Source organism: Bos taurus, chromosome 5 (genome assembly GCF_002263795.3).
Source record: "Bos taurus isolate L1 Dominette 01449 registration number 42190680 breed Hereford chromosome 5, ARS-UCD2.0, whole genome shotgun sequence".
Classification (NCBI taxonomy): domain Eukaryota; kingdom Metazoa; phylum Chordata; class Mammalia; order Artiodactyla; family Bovidae; genus Bos; species Bos taurus.
Genome location: NC_037332.1, coordinates 106,714,754 through 106,728,257, shown reverse-complemented (window position 1 = coordinate 106,728,257; position 13,504 = coordinate 106,714,754). Strand labels below are relative to the sequence as shown.

Here is a 13,504-nt window from a genome sequence, read left to right as displayed (position 1 = left end):
GAATAAAACTGATGCTATGTCTGTTTCATCATTTGCTTTCATCCCTGCTCATCCAAATGACGCTCGGTTGGTGGTGCTGTGCCTGTGATAGAGGTGGGGGGACCTGACCCTCTCTTTGTGGGGCAGGGTGAGGGAAGGCGCTGGGCTGGGGGGGCGGTGAGCCCCACCCTGACTGTGGGGCACAGGAAGGGGTAGACCGCAGTTCCTTAGACTATGGAGGCTTTTCTCCTTTGGACCCCCACCAAAAATGGCTACATTTTCAATTTTCCAAAAATTAAATTTTCCTTACCTCAAAATAAATTTTCATTGCCAAAAAATCCTCACAGGCATTCACTGGAGGGATGGTGCAGCTTTAAACAAACACCTAAGAGACAGTATCTGTCTTAGGACAGTGGTTAAGTCAAGTATCGTTGACATTTCTGACTTGTGTCAGGAGCTAAACCATTCGGGGATGCCACATCTTAAACCCCGTGGTGCAGTCTCCACCCACGCTGGTGTTTCTGAGACCCTGCGTCCCTTTCCCCACTTCTGGACTCTGAGCAGCATTCACGTGGCCAGAGGACTCAAACTGAAGACTTGTGCAGCCTCCAGTCTCTGCCCGGCTGGGGCATTTCCGTCAACTCACCTCAACCTCTGTCTCTTTATTTCTGCTGAAAGGCAGAGGCCTGGATTTTCCCCTCCACTGATGCTCTGCCTGTTTTCTCATCACTCAGCACTCAGTACACACTCAAATCTCTTTTGAGTGAATGAATACTTACTTCGAGATATGAAAAGAAACATGTCCTTCATCCAGTCCATTTCCCCAGACACTTGGAGCACTCGCTTGATTTAAAACCATCCATCTTCATGGTGGGCTTCCCTGGTGGCTCAGACAGTAAAGAGTCTGCCTGCAATGCAGGAGACCCCGGGCTCGATCCCTGGGTTGGGAGATGGCAACCCACTCCAGTATTCTTGCCTGGAGAATCCTGTGGACAGAGGAGCCTGGAGGGCTACAGTCCGTGGGGTCTCAAAGGATCGGACACGACTGAGCAGTTAACACATCTTCACAGTCTCAAGGCTGGGAGCTGTCTCTGGGGAGGGCGAAGGACTCAACCCAGGAGCTTCTTATTAACGTGTCCACATCTGGGAGGGAGACTGATGGTGACCTCTCCCGAGGAGGCGGACAGGAAATTGTGGGTAAGAGGAGGACACTGCCTGGAAGTTTCCCGAGGCTGACTCCCCCAGGAGCTCCCCGATAGCAGAGTGGAGAGGGCTGGAACCAGCCTGGCCAGACCCCGACCCTGGACTCTGTCTCTCTTACCACTCCCCTCACCTGCTCCCACCTTCCTCAGCTCCCCCTGGGAGCGCCTCAGAGTTCCCAGCACCTGTGTGTGGTGACCCCGCAGTGTTGTAGGAAAACATGCACCCAAAATGGCCAAATCCCGGAGGACTTGGGAGAGGCACGCGTGCGGTTATTTTGGGTTTGGTGGGCCGGGCTCGAATCTCTCTGGCATTCCCGGCCGCTGGCCTCTCTCAGAATTGACCAGAATGGAAGGATGGTAGAAATTGAGGCTCCAGGAATAGCGCAGGAATTTGCTCATTCTTAACCCCTTAACGAGGTGCCGCCCTGCCCGGAGCCCACAGGGTGCTGGAATGGGGAGTGGGGAGGAGGTAGAGCTCAGGCAGTTTCCTCTTTTTCATCCGGGGAGGAGCGGGAGGCAGCTCAGGGCTGACTCGAGGCCAGTCTGATAAGGAGCAGCATTTAGAGGCCAGAGGAGTGTCCCTCCCCACGCTGGCCCATCCCTGCTTCTTGAGGGGGTTGCCTGGTAAACTCCCAGCGGCTGGGTCGGTACCTCCCTCTCTCCGGATCTCTGCTCTTTCTGTTTCTGGATCTCTTGGGCCTCGGCAGGCTCGGGGCAGCTCTGGCCTTGGGTCTTGGGGAGCCTCGTCTCTCTCTCCCTCCCCCAGAGTCAGGCTCAGGGACCCTTTTGTTCAGTGCACGTGACGGGGGCAGGTACCAAGCACCCACCCTGTGGCAGGTCAGGAGCCCAGGGGCGCCAGGCACCTGCCTTTGCCCCGGAGGAGCTGGGCTGGTTGTGCAGAGACCGTGTAGACCGGCACAGACTCAGCACCATCCGCAGCCCTGGAGGGGCAGTGAGGATTGTAGCAGGTGAGCGGGTCAGGGGAAAGAGCAGCCCCAGAGGACCCCTCCCTGGTCCTGGGTCAGCCACATCACTTCTCTGGACCTTCCTGTTCTTCAGTGTAAAGTGAGGAGTCTGTGATCCCCAAGCCCTTTCTGGGCTTGAGAGTTTCCCTGATTCCAGGGGTCTCGGGGAGGAAGACCCTTCTTAGATGGGTGGGATATTTTTGTTGCCTCCCCTCTGTGTTCCAAACGGGCTCCCAGGGTGGACCTTTCAGCTGGATCATCCCCATGGGCTCGGATGTCACGGCTGGGTCTCTAGCCTCTCTCCTGTCTTCCTGCACGGGAATCTGGGAAGTCTGACTTTAGGTTCAAGAGCTTGGTTGTCCTCGTACAGGAGGAGGTGGTCACCCCTTGGGCTACAAGATGAGGTCCGAGCCTCTGAGTGAGGCTCAGAGTCTGCAGGGACCTGGAGCAGTGTCCAGCCTCCCTGCTGCCCACCTGAGGCCACTCTGTCCGGTTTGTCTTGGATGCCCTCCACGAAGGCTCTCACTTCTCAGTGTCCTTGGCGTGGTCTGCCTGGCTCAGAGCGCCCCTCCCATCCTGCATTGTTTTTTCTCTTATGAGCCTTGTTTCAGCACATTTGAAAGTTTGGTCAGCCATTATATCTTCAAGTATTTTTCTCTTTTTTTCACCATACCACGTGGCTTGTGGGATATTAATTCCCTGACCAGGGACAGCACCCAGGCACCCAGGTGAAAGCGTGGAGTCCTAACTACTGGACTGCCAGGGAATTCCCTCTTTTTTTTTTTTAATTTTCATAATATAATTCTGTTTATGCCAATACATCTAATGTTATTTCAACATGTAATATAAAAATATTTTACATTCTTTTTATACTAAGTTTCAAATGTAGTGTGTGTTTTATGCTTATAATCCATCCATTTGGACAATAACTTTTCATTGGAAAAACTTGGTCTGTTTTTAGGTACAAAATTTACAGTTGAAGAAGTGGATTCACATATTTCAGTTGTTCCAAACAAGCTTAAACCAAGTGTTCCAAATACATGTATCAGTTTCCTCATAATTGATGTTTGTAAATTAAAACAAAAAATTAAAACTTCTTCAGTAAGTACATTTCAAGTGCTCAATACACCATGTGGGTTGTGGTCGCCAGATGGTGCAGCTCTGAAATGATCTCTCCAGAGCTACTTTTGACATTCGTTAAAGATGTGTGTATAGATTTTGGTCTTACTTTTCAATTACATGGTAATTAATATTCCCGATCTGCTTCTTTTTGGTCCCAAGTTCCTTTCTTTCCTTTCTTTCCAAGACATAGTTGTCCACTTTGTTCACCCAAAGTCCTCATTTAATTCACGGCACCTCATTTAATTCATGGTGCCAGTCCAGTCTAACGATGTTAGTTCAAGGGCAGAGGCCTCTCCTAAACTCCTATCTATTATTATCCAAACCCTGCTTCCCTCTGTTACCCTGTGCAGAGGACTTTATGCCTGGAATGTTCTCATATTATCTACTTTAATCTTCACAATTTTATAAATAAGTAGGCGGGCTGGTATTTACAGATAAAGAATTATCCAAAAGATAATTTCAATTATCTTTGGAATTCTTTAATTCCAAAGAATTAAAGTAGATTTATATATTTGTCCAAGTCACATGGATAGTGATGAAGCAGAGTTGGAATTCATCTTTCTTAACTTTCCTACTATATTATGATAAACAGAATGTCAGACCCTTTTCTTACTAGTCCCATCCAGTCCTGTGTTGTAGGCAAGTATACAAAGTTCTTAGGATTAAAAAAAAAAAAAATTCATCTCTAGTAGTAACTCAACTGAAATTCCTAGGAAGTCAGCTTGTTAAAACCATGTTTATAAAAAATCAAGAACTCTCATTTTAGAAACAAGATTCTTCATTTAAATCACCGTCTTGCAATGAGTTGGCCAGGGGGAGCACATCTCCTTGTGTATGTATATGTAGACCTAGGAGATAAACGGGAGAAGAGCGACTGTGGTAGCATTGGCCAGCTGAACTCTTCCACCACCTGGAGCCTTTGAAGAGCTGTGGCACAGGCCCAGCCATGCTGTGATGATCACGGGACCAAACAGCTTCCTGCCTTCCTCCTCATGCAAGAGGTTCTGTTTCTTATGAAGCAAGAGGTTGTATGCCAAGCTGATAGCCCACAGGACACAAAGGAATATGTGTATTGCAGACACACTCTTCCAAATAAAGTTACCTGTGACAAGAGGGTTAAGTCCAACACGCAGGGTCAGAGTGGCAGGAATCGTATACACAACCACCCACAGTTCTGCATCCGGATCGTTCACCTGCACAAAGACCGCCAGCGCGAAGAAGGCGCCCACGAGCCAGGCGCAGGCGCGCCATAGGCCCCGCGCCCTGCGCCCCGCCCCCGGCGTCATGGTCGGCGGACGGGCCGGGGGAATTCCCTCTTCACCTATTTGTCTGTTCCCTCTTCTCTGTTTCTGGAACTTTAATTGCATGTATATTTAGACTGATGTCCTGTAGGTTGTTGATGCGCTGTTGACTTTTTTTTTTTTCTGTCATTTTTTCTTTCTGTGCTTCATCTTGTCATTTCGTCTTCAAGACTTTTCCTTGGGCAGTGTCTAATCTGATGTTAATAACTCCCCTTCCGTGTATCTTTCATTTCAGATACTGGGTTTTTCATCTCTAGAAGTTCCATCTGAGTCTTCTTTATATCTTTCATTTCTCTTCTCATTATCCTTGTGTTTTCCTCTAGTTTCTTGTGCTCACGGAACATACAGTAGCTGTTTTTCCATCCTTGTCTACTGGTTTCATCATCTCTGTCATTTTTGGGTCTGTACTCTTGACTGCTTTTTCTCCTGCTTCTTTGAGTGCCTGGTAGCTTTTGATTGAATGTTAGACATTGTGAATTGAATCTTGCTGGATTTTGTTCTATCTCTTCAAATCCTATTGGAGTTTGTTCTGGCATGCCTTTAAAGGGCTCTGTGCTTGTTGAGTTGCACAGTCGTGTCCGACTCTTTGCCACCCATGGACTATATCCCTCCAGGCTCCTCTGTCCATGGGATTTCCCAGGCAAGAATACTGGAGCGTGTTGTCAGTTCCTCCTCCAGTGAATCTTGCTTGTAAGCTTTGTTAGGGTGGACCCACCTTCAGCCTAGGGCTCTCTCAGCTTCGCAACTGAGGCATCGCCCTCTGAGGACACGCCAGCACCTGGTGTGTCGTGAGCTCTCTGCTCTCGCTGGTGGGAGTGCAGCTCTGCAGGGTGGCTGGCTCCCCGCTTTCTGTCAGTTCTGTCCCCTGGCTTGTGCTGTTTTACCCTACACTTGTGTGGGTCAGGCGGGGAATCCAGGGGACTCTTCTCTAGAGCACCCTATCCGTGCAGTGCCCTTCTCTCCAATGAAAGCAAATGTGTCAGTCACTCAGTCGTGTCTGACTCCATGCTATGAACTGTAGCCCGCCAGGCTCCTCTGTCCATGGAATTCTCCAGGTGAGAATACTGGAGTGGGTAGCCATTTCCTTCTCCAGGGGATCTTCCCAACCTGGGGTTCAAACCTGGGTCTCTTGCATTGCAGGCAGAGTCTTTACCGTCTGAGCTACCGGGGAAGCTCTTCTCTCCAATGTTCTGCCCTAAGAATTCTGTCTCCATGAATACCAATTTCCGTCTCCTCAACTTGAAGGGACCACTGGACTCCATGTGGATCCCTCACCCTGAGCTGTTACGTGGATGCTGCCTCCAGGCAGTAAGCTGGGCATCACAGAACTCTTTCGTTTCCTTCTTTCAGAGATCACAGTCCAGAGTTACCTGTTGTCCAGCGTCTGAAGCCCATGTTTCATGCCTTCTGCCAGCTTTCTAGTTGTTCAAGGGGCAAGGGTGAAGCCAGCCTTCACTGTGGCTACAACCCGAATCTGGCATCATGGGAAACTCCCCTCGGGCTAGTCATCTCTCCTACAGGAAAGACCCCATAAGCACCATGTTGTACGTGGTTTTATTTCTTATCGCTCTACATAGGCTGTCTCCCTGAGCAAAAGATGATATGGTATTTTTCTTAGTATCCCTTTTACCTAGTCCAGTGCTGGGCATATAGGAGGCAGCTCATGTTTTAGATTTTTTGGCTTTTTGTAATATGTATTTTTATTTATTTATTCGGCTGCTCTGGGTCTTAGCTTCGGTGTGTATCGGGATCTATTCCCTGCCCAGAGATGGAACCCCAGGCCCCCTGAATTGGGAGTACAGAATCTTAGCTGCTGGACCACCAGGGGAGTCCCTCATGTTTGCTGATCCAATGAATAGAAGAGATGAATGGAAGGGACTATCAGCTAATTGTGCTGTTACAGGTTGCTAGGAAGAACGATGCTGCCCTGGGTATGAAGTTTTAGATTCTCTCCTTGCTCTGTGGCATTTACACCACGTCTGCATCTGGGTTTTGTTAATTCTGGTTGGGATACTGACAAGTCTGAATGCGTCCAGAGGAGGATGACTAAAATGGTGGGAACTACACCCCATGGGAATTGGATGAGGATTTGGGAATGCTTGTTTGTCTGGGGATTATTTTTATGGAGTGTGACCGGGAGGCCTGGCGTGCTGCGATTCATGGGGTCACAGAGAGTCTGACATGACTGAGCGACTGAACTGAACTGATGGGGAGGAGGGCATACACAGTAGTGGCCCCCCTTCATGTGTGGGACTGATGTGGAATAGGAGGGTTTAAACATGTCCTGTGGCTTCAAAGCCGAGATCCCCGAATGCCTAGGACCTGTGGGGATTCCAGGAGGTCAGGGGTGGACCCAGTTCCAGAAAGAACTCTCTAACAGCTGGAGCCGTCGGCTGTCCAGCAGAGGAGGGGTGGGCTACCTTGGGAGGTCCTGAGCTCCCCACCACTGCTGGGGTTTAAGCAAAGACTGATACTGATCTGGAGTTTTGTTTGGGATTGTAAGAGTAGATATAGTGTTACACAAAATACTCTCCAAGATAGTTTTCTACTCAATGATGTTAAATATTTTTTTAAATTTATTTTTAATTGAAGGATAACTGCTTTGCAATATCGTGTTGGCTTCTGCCATACAACAACCTGTCAGCCTTAAGCATACGTCCCCTCCCTCTTGAACCTCCCTCCCACCTCCCCATCTTATTCCTGCCTTTGAGCCCATGATTTATCCCCCCTCCCAACTCTGCAGCACACACACATACACACTTGCACACATGTGCATGACCAAGTTCAGGAAACATACTTGCAACATGCTCCCTACTACTCTTGTGACTCTCCTCCCAGCCTCCATTATTGGGCCTCGTCTGGGGCCCTGATGACTGGCCCCTGCTGCCCACGCTGGGCCCTGTCGTTCCCCGTCTGCCTGCCTGGCACCCCGTGGATCCGCTGGTCCTGTGTCAGCGCCTCGTCGCATTGTCTTCTATGTCTGGACACACAGAGCCTTTGAGACACGATGACTCTGAGCCTCCTGCCTCCCGCACGGCAAACCCTGGCAGCCTTTCCCGTACTGGTGAACATCCCTCTGCCGGGGCACCGCTGCCCTAGACCTGGTCTTTGGCTTGTTTCTCTGGGTCTCGGGTCTCTGTCTCTGGGGGAACCCTCTCCTCCCTGGACTGCTTGTGCCCAGGAGATGTCATTTCTGGTTCACGGGTGCTAGGGAAAGTCAGAGAGAAAGTGTTAGTTGTTCAGTCGTGTCTGACCCTTTGCGACCCCATTGACTGTAGCCCACCAGGCTCCTCTGTCCATGGGATTCTCCAGGCAAGAATACTGGAGTGGGTAGCCATTCCCTTCTCCAGGGGATCTTCCCAACCCAGGGGTCGAGCCTGGGTCTCCTGCATTGCAGGAAGATTCTTTATCTTCTGAGCCACCAGGGTGGTCCTGGCAGATTCTCAAGGGACCTGCCTCAAGCACCTGCCTTTCCTCCTTTCTAAGTGGCCTCCAGGGAGCTCCAAATAAGGCTCCAAGCTGGGAAGGATGGGCAGGGCTACAGCTTGGTGGGTGTGGGGAGGGGAAGGGGTCAGTGTCTCAAGGAGCAAGCCAAGGGTCCTGTCTCCTGAAGCTTTGTTGCCCCACCTCTGTGTGGAAGGAGCCTGGTCAGGTCACTTGTAAGTGGGCTACTGGGGAAGTCTATGCTGCCTCCCTGGCCCCCCTCGTAGCCCCTGCAGTCGTCAGGGGCGCCAGGGGAAGTCATAGCTAGGTGGGCTCTGGGGTAAGGGCTCTGTAGAAAGTGCTGGACAAGAGAGATCTTCCTGACAGCCAAGTGCCTGTCTGTACCCTGAACAAATGGCCTGAGCTTCGGGAACCTCTCTCCCAGTGTGGGGCTCCCTTCCCCTAGCTCACCAGCCAGGCACCATCACAGGTGGGTGTGAGACTCGCTCTTGAACCGGGAATTCTCTGGCTCTCTTAGCCTTGGCCGCCAAACCAGTGTGATCTGCAGAAGCCTCAGTTTCTCCCTCTGCAAAATGAGAGGTACAGGGCCTTCCCTGGTGGCTCAGTGGGAAAGAATCCACCTGCCAGTGCAGGAGACGCGGGTTTGATCCCTAGAGCCTGTGCTCCGCAACGAAAGAAGCCGCCTCAAGGAGAAGCCCACGCGCTGTAACTAGAGTGTGGCCCATGCTCACTGCAACTAGAAAGGCACAGCGATGAAGATCCAGAAGAACCAAAAATAGATAAATAAAATTATATCTATAAAAAGGGAAGACTGTGAGGGGCTGGAGGATGGGAACTGAAAATCCAGCTACAGGACTTTGGTGTCTAAGGCTGCTGACTGCCCAGAGTAGCTTTCTCTGTCCGGAGCGGTGCAGACCTGGCTTATTCCCAGCAGGTGATCAGAAGCCTTGGGAATGAGAGTCCTTTCTCTTGGAGGCCGAGAGGGAATGTCCTCTGGAGACTGGTGCATCTGGAGGGCTGGCTCCTGCCTGCACTTGGGCTCACAAAGCCAGCGCCCCCGAAGGGAGCCGTGGGGAGAGGAGGCCCATCGCTCTGGGCTCGCTCTGTCCCTCCAGCGTCCACATGATGTCTGGCACAACGCAGGCACTCCGGAGCCCTTGATGACCGAGTGAAGGTGGCCCAGCATCCCGTGGTTAGGGTCGCAGCCCAGTCCAATGGTATTTCAGCAGGAAGCAGTGCGCCCGGGCTGCTCACTGCTCTATGGAAACCTGAGTGTTCTGTCTCCTCGTTTCCTGCTTGTTCCACTGGAGGGGCGCCAAGACCATAATAAAAACAATGATATAATCACAGCTAATATCGACGGAGCGCATTCTGTCATGATCTGCAGGATTTTGGCCTAATTCTTGAGATGCACTCACTGGGAAGCAGTTTCCTGGGCTTGTTCTCCACCCCCCGGGGCTTTCTGCACCAATTCCTGGCATCTGTGTAGGAACACGTTTTATCCGGTTGTGAAGATAATAAAACTATATTCACTCTTTCTGTTGGTCTCATCTGCGGTAACTGTTGTCTGCACGCTGCTGTGGGTGAACTGGTATTTTGCTGAGGGTTTTGTGGGTGATCTTTCTGGTCTCTGTGTGGTTGTCCGTATGGGACTTGCTCACGTGTGCTTCTGCCAGACATTTACTGGGCACCTGCCATGTGCTGGTGATTCCGTGAAGAACAGCACAGTCTGTGCCTACCTGTCCCAGGGCCTCAGGCAGTCCCTGGAGGCAGGAACCGTCTCTGTAAGTCCCTCTCTGCAGTGTCCTGTTAGCACTCAGAGCCTCCACCCTGGGACTGAAAGCTGCCTGACAGGTGCTGCCAGAGAAATAGTTTTGAGGTCTTCCATTTCTCTTATGGCACCCCACTGTGAAAGCACCCAAGCATATTCCCAGAAGTCATCTTACTGTCGTTCCTTCCTGACAGTGACCTTGAGAAGTGGCTAGACTGTTTTTTTAAAAATAATTTTATATATATATATATATATTTGACTGTGCTGGGCTTTCTTCAGTTGCAGTGAGTGGGGGCTACTCTCTCATTGTGCTGCACGGGCTTCTCATTGCAGTGGCCTCTCATTGTGGAGCACAGGCGCTAAGCTTGCTTGGGCTTCAGTAATTGAGCACCTGGGCTCTAGAGCACAGGTTCAATAGTTGTAGTGCACAGGCTTAGTTGCTACGTGGCAGGTGGGGCCTTCCTGGGCCAGGGATTGAACCCGTGTCTCCTGCATTGGCAGGTGGATTCTTTACCCTGAGCCACCAGGGAAGCCCTAGACCGGTTTTTTTCTAGAGGAGGCCACTAAGCCTCAGAGGGCTGGTGACCCCCAGTGGGGCTGTCCTAAGTGTCCTGAGACTCATTCATCCTGTACATGTTAGAGGGCATCTCCGGGCCAACCTGCTCAGGCTCTGTGAATGCAGGAATGAAGAAAAATCGAAGAGCTTATAATTTGGGGGGTGGGGGGTGGGGGCAGACCATGAAAAAACCTGTAGCGACAAGTGTTATGGGGAAGAGCAAGATAGGGAAGGGGGTGAGAAAATGGGGTGGTGGCAGGTCTTACGGGTTAAACAGGGTGCTTAGGGAAGGTCTTACTGAGGAGGTGACGGTCTAGCAGAGAGGGGAGAAGAGATGGGCGAGTCCTGGGGAGATGTGGGGCCCAGGGCCCAGGGAGCAGGCTGTGCAAGGCCCTGAGGTAGGAACGTGAGAGGTGTGTTGCAGCCCAGTAGGGCTGGAGTGAAGCGAGCGAGGGAAAGTTCAGGGGACTCAGAGCCCACAGGCCTTCCTTTTAATTCTTATTGGCGTATACTCGCTTTACAGTGTTGTGTTGGTACCCCATCTTCTGAGCAATGCTTATTTTTCTCATCTATTTATTTGTCTGTGCCAGGTCTTAGTTGCGGCATGTGGGATCTAGTTCCCGGACCAGGGATTGAACCCCGGCCCCCTGCATTCAGAGTGTGGAGTCTTAGCCACTGGACCAACCAGGGAAGTCCCCCCACAGGGTCTTGAAGTCCATTCTGAGGGCCGTAGCTTTTTTGATGGGCAAAGCAGGTGCCATTGGAGGAGTTAGACCAAGCAGACAGACTCGCCTTTCATTCTAGAAGGACCGCGTGGCTGCTGTGTGGTCAGCTGAGTGGGCGGCGGCAGGCACAGTAGTGACTGCCGTCTACCACGCATGTGTTGTGTGCCTGGCCTGGGCAGACCCCTTGCACGCATGTCTTGTTGATCCTCTTGATGACAGTTACCCACATCTTCCTGAGGAGGACACTGAGGCTCAGCTGCTGGAGCGGCTGCCTGCTCTGGTCAGTTTGAGTCCAAAGCTTGCGCTCTTGACTGTGGTCCAGTTTTCAGGGGCGAAGGGAGAGACTGTTTAGGATGGCAGGTGCAAACATCTGATGTGTGTGTCAGGCTGCCCTGTGTCCGATCTCTGGCCTCTCTCAGGTGTTGAGCTGGCCACGCAGGAGGGGGTGAGAGACTATTTGCTGTGGTCGGCAAATTGCTTCCAGGTGAGGGACAAGAGAGTGGAGTCTGTGCCCCGACTCCAGACAGCAGCCTCTCCGGCCCCTGAGGGCCCTGTGTCTCGTGTTTGGCGTGTTAGACAAACCCGGTGACTCAGAGGCCTGGGCTTTCTGCTACCGACTCAGGCTCAGCCTGAGGCCTCTGCAGATGGAGCCCCCTCCCTGGAGGCAGAACCTCCTTCTCCTTCTGAGTGAGTCTGGGCCAAAGTGCCCTCTATTTTATCCATCCCTGTCTTCTGAGTAGTTCAGATCATTTTCAGAATGTCACTTCCGTAATCCTCCTATTTATTGCTCCCAAAGGAAGTGAGGGGAATTTTTCCTTGTCTTTAAAGAGAATGCTGGGGGTGGAAAATTAGGGTCAGAGAATGAAGCTGGGGGGGGTGGGTGGGGAGGAGGGTGGGGGAGGGAACCCAGAGGCCCAGGCTGGGTGCAGCTGACCTTGAGGTGGGCATGGAGGGCCGAGGTGAGCTGGGTGGGAAATGGTGGGGGCTGCTCCTTCTGCATTTACTGTGCTCTTTGGTGTCTGCACCTGGAGGAGGGCCCCGCGCTTCCCTAGCGGCGTCTTGGGGACTCAGCTTCTGGTCTCTGCACAAGACCCCTTGCACACACATCTCTTGTTCTCACACATTCCCTCCACTATCCCCCCTTGCACACTAACATATAGCATGCACACAGACGCTTGCACATGTGCTTTCCTCTGTGCTGGTTCACACTCACGCTCTGCACATGCCCATGTTTTTCTTCGCATGCACACTTAGCTTCCCATGCACGCACCGCCCACAGCACCCATCAGAGGCAGGATCCCGGCTGCAGGTGGCCTGGCGGCCAGGCTTGTGACAGCAGCGGGGGGCACCCCACAGCACCGGGCCCTTGGCCTCCCCACTCATGCCTCGGTTTACCTGGCGGAGATGAGGGGACCTCTCAGCTGGGAGGGCTGTGCCTGTGACGAGTAACATGTCCTGTAGAATCAGCTGCGGGGGGAGGGGACTGGCTGTGGAAAGCAGGAAGACTCTGAAAGGGGAGGAGACGGCCCCTCTGCCGGGCTCCCCTGTGTGTGCCAACCCCCCCCACCCCCGCAACCTTGAACGTACACCAATGGCAGAGCCAGGCCTTGGCGGGCCGGGGAGGAGGGCACGCTGCTCAGTGCTGTTTCGGGACCGTTTGGGGGAAGGGAAGGTTCCTTGTTGGCTGCTCAGATTCTAGCAGATTCCCAGCCTCGGAAGCCAAGCAGGCAGTCCCTTTACTAGTTTCTATTTCAGAACCGACACCACTGCCGAGCATAGCATCGTCACGGGCCATGGCAATCCAATTAGACTCGGCGCCTCCTTGGAGCGGGCGTGGGGCGGGGAGGCCCTCTCCCTGTGCTGGGGGGCCCAGGCTGTGCTCCTCCCGGGCCGGTTCTTCCCACCTGGAAATCCAGCAGGCGAATATCCTCACGAGAATGTGCGGTCGGAGGCCCGGAGATGGGCTTGGATTCCTGGCTGGCTTGGCTAACCAGCCAGGTGACTGGTCTCGGGGCCTGGATCTTTCCGAGTCTTGAAGCTCTGGCTCTCACAGGTGGGGGTGAGGAGAGAGGGCCTTCCTGGCCCAGCCCAGCCCCAGGCCCAGGTACCCTCCCTCCAGGGCCTCTGTGTGCTGGTTGTAAGGTCCAGCTGCCCCTTTGTGGCATCCTGGTGGCCTGTGCCCCGTGGGGCTGCCAGACTGCTGTGGGGACCCTTGGGTCACAACCAGAGCCAGTCTACTGCCTCAGTGTTCCTGTTCTTCCTGCTCAGATTGGTTGTAGCTCATCGACATGTATCACCTTGTCCCAGAAATGATGATTAAAAAACCCCACATACCTGGTTAACCTCATCAGTCCTACTTGGGCATAAGTTCATTCATTCCTGCTTGGGTTTCACCACCGGCTAGAACTCTTTCTTATCTGTGCTCAGCAGGTTGATGAG

General features: G+C 52.4%; 2 protein-coding genes across 3 annotated transcripts in view; one reads left to right on the top strand and one right to left on the bottom strand.

Annotated features, from left to right (window-relative positions):
- TSPAN9 (tetraspanin 9) overlaps positions 1 to 13,504 on the top strand; it is a 192,656-nt gene that overhangs the window by 17,609 nt on the left and 161,543 nt on the right. The gene's annotated exons all lie outside the window — the stretch shown is intronic.
- Positions 3,666 to 12,735, bottom strand: LOC101902968 (transmembrane protein 220-like). Its single transcript, XM_059887103.1, has 2 exons — positions 12,461 to 12,735; positions 3,666 to 6,083 (listed from the first exon to the last, which is right to left on the bottom strand). Exon 2 carries the CDS (start codon positions 4,633 to 4,635, stop codon positions 4,117 to 4,119), a length of 519 nt encoding a protein of 172 aa, XP_059743086.1. The 5' UTR covers positions 4,636 to 6,083; positions 12,461 to 12,735; the 3' UTR covers positions 3,666 to 4,116.